General features: G+C 47.5%; 1 protein-coding gene across 1 annotated transcript; it reads left to right on the forward strand.

The window, feature by feature from the left end:
* Positions 1 to 663: 663 nt before the first annotated feature.
* Atp5mpl (ATP synthase membrane subunit 6.8PL) lies at positions 664 to 5,711 on the forward strand. Its single transcript, XM_027416753.2, has 4 exons — positions 664 to 808; positions 3,799 to 3,922; positions 4,740 to 4,763; positions 5,533 to 5,711. The coding sequence occupies exons 2-4, from the start codon at positions 3,799 to 3,801 to the stop codon at positions 5,565 to 5,567; spliced, it is 183 nt and encodes a 60-aa protein (XP_027272554.1). The 5' UTR covers positions 664 to 808; the 3' UTR covers positions 5,568 to 5,711.
* Positions 5,712 to 7,268: the final 1,557 nt, after the last annotated feature.

Consider the following 7,268-nt stretch of genomic DNA (forward strand, 5'->3'; position numbering starts at 1 on the left):
AGCATGCTTATTTAAAGAAAAAAAAAAAAAAAAACTTGGGGGTGAGGGCTGGAGAGATGGCTCAGGGGTTAAGGGCACACTGCTCTTCCCTAACAACCACATGGTGGCTCACAACCATCCGTAATGAGATCTGGTGCCCTCTTCAGGCCTGCAGACATACATGCAGGCAGAACACTGCGTACATAACATAATAAATAAATACTACTAGGTCCAGGCCCTGTGGTTCCTGCAGAAGTCATCACATCACTGCACATCATCTTCCAAGGGTAATTACGATGCTCAGAATGGCCGCTTAATCAAATATGCAGCGCAAAAATCAGCAATACTGGGCGAAATGTTGCGGGCCTTTAAACCCAGTATTCAGGAGGCAGAGGCAGGCAAATTTCTGAGTTCGCCGGCAGCCTGATTTACTTCGCAAGTTCCAGACTACTCAGAAAAACCCTATCTTAGAAATAAAGTTTAAAAAAAAAGAAAATTAAAAATCAAGTAAAGGGGGCTTTTTTCTTTATTGCTTTGTTTCCTTTTGGTGTTATTTGGGAAGGTGGGAGTGCCGTAGTCTCACTAAGTAGCCCAGGCCAGAACTGGCTATTTAGAACACCCCGCCCGCCCGCCAGTCCCCACCCGAGCTCGCAGCCCCCGGCCACCACCGGGGGCGCTGTCGTGCGCAGGCGCGGGGGACCCGGCCGCCGCCTCCGGAGCCTCCCGCTCCTTCCGCTTTCCCGGCGGGCCCCGCGCGGCGCCTGCGTGCTCGGTGACCTTCCCCCGCCCGTGCAAGTGTGGTGTGGCCGGCGGCCTTGGTCCTGCGGAGGTAAGGGCCGGCCTGGGCGTTCTCCTGGGCTCCCGACAGCGGGGGCTGCAGAGGGGCCGCGGCGGGCCGGGCCGGGCCGGGAGCGCAGGCCGGGGACTCTGCGGTCCTCGCTCGCTGACCTTGGGTCGGTCCCTGCGCCGCGCACGGCGACCGGGCAGTGCCGGGGCGAGCCGTGGGACTGCAGGCCTGTGCCCGGGGGTCAGGCCCGCGGGCCGCAAGGGTGTCCCTGGGGTCAGCGGGGCGTGGGGGGCGGGGGGTGTGCCGGTCCTTGCGATTAACGGGGGTCTGTGAGGCCTCCTGCTGATGGAGGGCTTATTCCCCAAGACTTGGAGGGGAGGGGAGGCGCCCAGCAACGTCACAGAGGTGCCCCTGGGGCCAGGTCAGCACTCTGCCCTTCCCCCGGCACTGACACATGGGCACATGGGTGGCTTTAGGGCAGGAGCATGCCACCATCAACTCTGAGCATCCTGTTACCTACCCAGGTTACCCAACTAGTTAGTGATGAGGCTACAGCCCAAGCCAAGAAACAGCCCTCCAAAGTTAGTGCCTTTGTTTTTCCTTTAACGCCACGGGTTTCTTCCAAGTCAGGCTTTGGCAAGGGCGGGTGTTCGAAGTTGTATGCAGCCACATAATAAACCTCAGACTGTCACACGCCTCCTTTCCAGTGTATTGCCAGGTAGTAACTTGCTGTTATTTCATTTTCAAAAACGTTGTAGGCAGCCGGGCCGGTGGTGGCGCTCGCCTTTAGTCCCAGCACTCAAAAAACAAACAACAAAATGACAGAGTTTCTCTCTGTAGCCCTGGCTGTCCTAGAACTCACTCTGTAGGCCAAGCTGGCCTTGAATTCTCAGAGATTCGCCTGCCTCTGCCTCCAAGTGCTGGGATTAAAGGTGTGCACCACCACAGCCTGGCCTTGATACCACTTAACACTTCTACGCAGTCTATGAGAGGAAGAGGAAATCTCCTTCGCTCCTCCCTTAGGGTCCCAGTAGCCTAGGAGTTACTGCTTTCTATTGAGTTTCTGCAGCAATTCCTTGTTGCTGGCTTGATCATTTCCTGAGTGCTTACACTGCACCAGGTACCAGACTGCAGCCTTGATATTTCAAGAGCCCTATGCAGCAAGTAGAAGGTTCCTGCTTGACAGAGACGCCTGAAGTTGAGAACAGAGCTGGGATCCCCAGGCTTCTAACCCACTGGTCCTCACCAATGCTCTCTGAGTCCTTGTCTGTCTGACAGAGCTGCCCCTCCACTCACTTGGTGGCTGGGAATTCTTCAGCTTTCCAGAGGCCACCTCCGAAGGCTATCTGAGGCTGGGCTGTCATGTTAGAGCATCTGGGTACACATATTTGGAGGAATGCAGAGACAGATAGAGAGTCCAGGAGAATATAATAGCCGCACCCTATGAGTTAACCCTCTGGGCTAGCTAACCTTCGGGCCATTCATCAGTTTAAGTTCATTCCTATAGGAGAGAGCTGGAAGCAAAGCCAGAGGGATAGATTCCCTCCTGTATTAATCAGGAGTATGGACCAGATTTGCTATGATCTAGTCTTGTTTGAATCATGGGTAGCTTGTGGGGGAGGTAGAATAGGAAATATGTCAAACAGTAAATGGTGTTCTTAAGATTTATGTATGAGAGCAGGGTGTTGGTGGCCTTTAATCCCAGCACTCGGGAGGCAGAGGCAGGTGGATTTCAAGACCAGCCTGGTCTACAAGAGCTAGTGCCAGGACAGCCTCCAAAACCACAGAGAAACCCTGTCACAAACAAAACAAAACAAAACAAAACAAAAGATTTATGTATGTTTGCCTGTGTGTATGAATGTGCACTCTGTGTGTGCCCTTGAAGGTCAAAAGGCGGTGTCAGCCCCCCTTCCCCCAACTGGAGTTACATTGCAGATAGTTGTGAGCCACCATGTAGATTCTGGGACCAGAACCTGCTGAGCCATCTCCACCTCCTGGGGAAAATCCTTAGATGAGAATCTACTCTCAAGGCCCTAAATGCATCTTCCCTGCCTCCCTTGTTCAACAATAACATTGTATGTAACAAGCACTTTTGAGAGGATAGCAGGAGCTGTGTGATTTAACAATACACTAACTCACTCAGGAGTGTCATAGCCACCCTTGAGTATGTAACAAGCACTTTTGAGAGGATAGCAGGAGCTGTGTGATTTAACACACACTAACTCACTCAGTTACATGTCATAGCCACCATTTGAGATAAAACTGCTCTACTCTCCGTGTCACACATGTGAGACGATTGAAATTAGTGTGTGGAAGTGGGGTTGCTATACGCCTCCCTGTTCTTCAGGTTCATTATCAGCGCTTCTGCTGAAGATGCCTCTCCAGGTAGCCTGGCTCTGCCTTGTTTCTTCCTTCTGTTAGCACATGCGCCCTTCACTTTTGCTGAGGGAATATGGTCCAGTTTTCAGTAATTCAAGGGCAGCCACTGGCCTTTGACTAGACTGAGCTTTTTTGACAGATCTGTACTATAAGATTGACAGAGGGTTGTGGAAAGCCAGAGAAACTGAAAGGTAGAATTCTGTGTGCAGTAGTGAGGTAGAGCAGGGGTTTAAGAAATAGGAAGCTTTACTTTGGGAGCTCTCATATTTGACTCATCGTGTACCATTTGTTCTGTATTCATCCATCAGTCTCAGGACTGCTAGAGGTTTACCGGGCCTGGGTTTTGTTTCCTACAGAAATGACCACACCTGACCCTGTTTTTTCCTTTGTTTGTTTTCCAACTTGAAATGCTAATAATGCTGAAAGGAGTATTCCACCCAAAGGTCAAAAAAGTAATATACGACTTGGGGCTAGCTTTCGTGGCAGATAGGCTTGTGGGGGAGCCTGCTGGCCAGGAGCTGGAGGGCTGTGAGGAGTTCATAGAGCTCCAGAGCCTGTGGGGAATAGACTAGCACTCTGTCAGGTAGCAATGATGAGATATCTTGCTAATTAGGTAATGCCAGCAGTTACTGTAATGTTTATCTCTTTTTCAGATGTTTCAGAGCCTTATCAGGAATGTCTGGGTCCCCATGAAACCCTACTATACCCAGGTTTACCAGGAAATTTGGGTAGGAATGGGGTTAATGACCTTCATCCTTTATAAAATCAGGAGTGCTGGTAGGTTTATGTTTTTATTTCTTTGAAGTTGTCAGGATGGGTGTTTCAGATTTAAAAATCACAACTTACTAAGGAACTGTAACCTTTTAAAAATATTATTACCCTGTGCATGTACACACACATGTTTGTGTCGATGCCTGTGCCACACAGCACGTGAGCAGAGGAGCAGTTGGTTCTCTCCTTCAGCTATATGTGGGTCCCAGGGATTGAACTCAGGTCATCAGGCTTGTGCAGCAAGTGCCTTTACGGGCTGAGCCATCTGGCTGGCCCAGATCTATGGTCTTAGATATCCATTAACAAAAGAATGGATAAGAAAAATCTGGAATAAAGTGGCTGAAATAACCGTTGTCAGAGAACGTAGACTGAGGAAAACTGTAATAGATGTGCACAGTGAGATTTTATTCAGCCATAAAAGAAAGAAAGAAAAAATGTTACTTACAGGAAAATTAATGGAAGTAAAGATTGTCCTGCTAAAGTAAAGATTGAGATCTGCCAGATGCAGAAAGACACGTATTCCACGTTGTCTCTCAGATGCTGTGAAAGTGAAGAGGCTGTTGCAGGCAGGAAGAGACAGGCCAGAAGGAAAAGCAAGTGAGGGCAGTGAGGAAGAAGGCGTGAGCAGAACGTGATACAAGTGTGTTACATGTTATGATGAGACCTCCTACTTTGTGTGCTAATTTGGGGGAAAGAAATGGCTATGACACACAGCCATAAGTTATCTGAAAGCATGCTATAATGCTTCACCCAGTCTGTGAAGCCTGCAGTCACGTGTTGATTGACTGAGCACTTCTGTAACTGATTTTCCCTTCTGTTTTAGATAAAAGAAGTAAAGCTTTGAAAGGTAAGATTTCTGCTTCTTGGAATGGTTGGGGATTGAATAAGGCCATCAAGATATAGTAGAAACACTAAAGACCATGACGTTTGCAGTTAAGACGCAAAACAGTGTGTACCCCTTTGGGCCAAGTGATACTTCCAGCAGTGACAGAGAAATCGGGTAGCTGAACCCACCAGTAGGGCACAGGCTAGCTAGGTCAGCATGCTACTGAAATTCCTGTTTTGGTGTAATTTTGGAGGAAAGTGCCTGCCAAATTTGTGCCCTAGCACTGAGTGTCTCTTTACTCTTTCTCTGGTGGCACTGAAACTGGTCGTTTGAGACTTACACAAACCAGAACTGGCTTCCTGAGCTTTTGCAAGGAGCCCTTTCTCTGCTCTTGTAGTGACTGGCTGCAGCAGCCTCAGTTGCACAGACATGGAACTGTGCTGACTGTTTCACATAGAAGTGGCTCCCACACCCCCATTCTGGGTGGGGTTTTTTGTTTGGTTGGTTATTGGTTGGATTGGGGCAGAAATTTATTTTGTTTGTGAGGCAAGGTCTCACTGTGTCAGTTTAGCTGACCTGGAGCTCACTATATAAACCATGGTGAGCCTTGAACTTGGAGATCCTCTTGCCTCTGCCTCTCAAGTGTTGGGATTAAAGGTGTGTAAACCGTGCCCAGCTCCCGTTCTCTTTCGTAGCATTGAAAATGAATTTTCAGGCTTGTTACTCTAAACAGTAAACTATATTCTTCTCCAGCTCCTAAACTGAATCATTTTGTTGTTCTGTTTGGAAGGCTCCAGTTCTGCACCTGCCCATGGCCATCATTAACCAACTGCTCCCTGAGTCCATTCAAGAGGAATCCTGTTGGCTAAACTTAAGCAAGCTGTGTTAGATAAGAACATGGAACATCGCTGTACACTTACTGAGTACCATTTACCATGTGGCATTAATAAATGTATCTGAGCAGCACCACGCCTGTGACTACTCTCTGCTTCTCCCATAAGTGGTTTGTAGTGCAGCAGGTTCCATCAGAACCTCTGAGCCGCCTTCCTTAGGAAACCTGAAGAATGAGAAGCAATGTATTGCCATAAAGATTGGTTAATAGTGACTAGATGTGAACTCCAGTTCCAATGCCTTGTAGTTATTTGTTAAATTGTTTTGCCTCTGCTTATCTGACTTCTCTGATCTTGTTTTCATATTTTGGGAAAGAAGACATTAATTATTTTAAGGCTAACTTACATTTTTCACAAGGGTCAATAAGAAGGTAAGGGGAAAACAAAACATTGAATTGTGAAATGCTGAAATGATAGCATAAAATAAGCATGGCGTCACACACCACTAGTCTCAACCTAGCAGGAAGGATCACAAGTTCTGGAGTTCAGGGCCCAAAAACAGGATTTATTTATTTATTTATTTTGTCTCAAAAAAAAAGTATTTAAGCCATCGTTGGTGAAGCACGCCTTTAATTCCAGCACTCAGGAGGCAGAGGCCGGCAGTTCTCTGAGTTCAAGGCCAGCGTGGACTACAGATGCCAGAATAGGCTCCAAAGCTACACAGAGAAAACCTGTCTTGAAAAAATAAAAAATAAATAAATGAATGAAAAAGTATTTAAAAAATAGGTGGAAAGGAGCTGCAGCAACACATACCTCTCATCTCAGCACTCCTGCTGCAGAGGCAGACTACACGTTAGAAGCTAGCCTTGTTTATAAACTCTCTAAACTCTTGAGAGGGCATGTTTGGGTTTGGGTTTTTTCAAGATGTTTTCTGTGTGTAGCTTTGGGGGCTGTCCTAGCACTCTCTGGAGACCAGGCTGTCCTTGAACTCACAGAGATCCACATGCCTCTGCCTCCTGAGTGCTGGGATTAAAGGCGTGTGCCACCAACGCCCGGCGAGAGCATTTTTTTTTTTTAAATAGGTAATTTTTCAAAGTTTTATTTATCATGTATACAGATATACAGTGGTCTGCCTACATGTATGCCTACCGGTCAGAAGACAACACCAGATCTCATTATAGGTGTTTGTGAGCCCACCATGTGGTTGCTGGGAATTGAACTCAGGACCTCTAGAAGAGCAGCCAGTTCTCTTAACCTCTGAGCCATCTCTCCAGCCTGAGAGCGTGTTTTTTAAGAACAAATAACATTAACAAAAAGAAAAAAGAAAAGCCTTAATATGCCTATCCAGACCCCATTTTCTGTCTGTAAAAGGAAAGAATACATTCTGAATCCATCAGGGTTTTGGAAACAGCAAGTCTTGTACCAAAAGTGGCCTATAGGTGGAGCCAGAATGTGGCCAAACTGGTCACCCTAGTGGCCTTGTGGGTTGAGAGCATAGGTGACAACTACTGTTGGGACTGTACTGACACTGGGAAACAGTGAAAGGAAGATCATGGCTTTGCTGTTTGGGGTGGTTTCACTGTAAACCAGGATGCTCTGGCATTTACTGTGTATCCTGGGCTGACTTCAGATTTAATGGCAGTCCTGCCTCAGCTTCCTGAGTGCTGGGGTTGCAGATGTTAGCCATGACATTAGC

This window comes from Cricetulus griseus, chromosome 5 (genome assembly GCF_003668045.3).
Source record: "Cricetulus griseus strain 17A/GY chromosome 5, alternate assembly CriGri-PICRH-1.0, whole genome shotgun sequence".
NCBI lineage: Eukaryota > Metazoa > Chordata > Mammalia > Rodentia > Cricetidae > Cricetulus > Cricetulus griseus.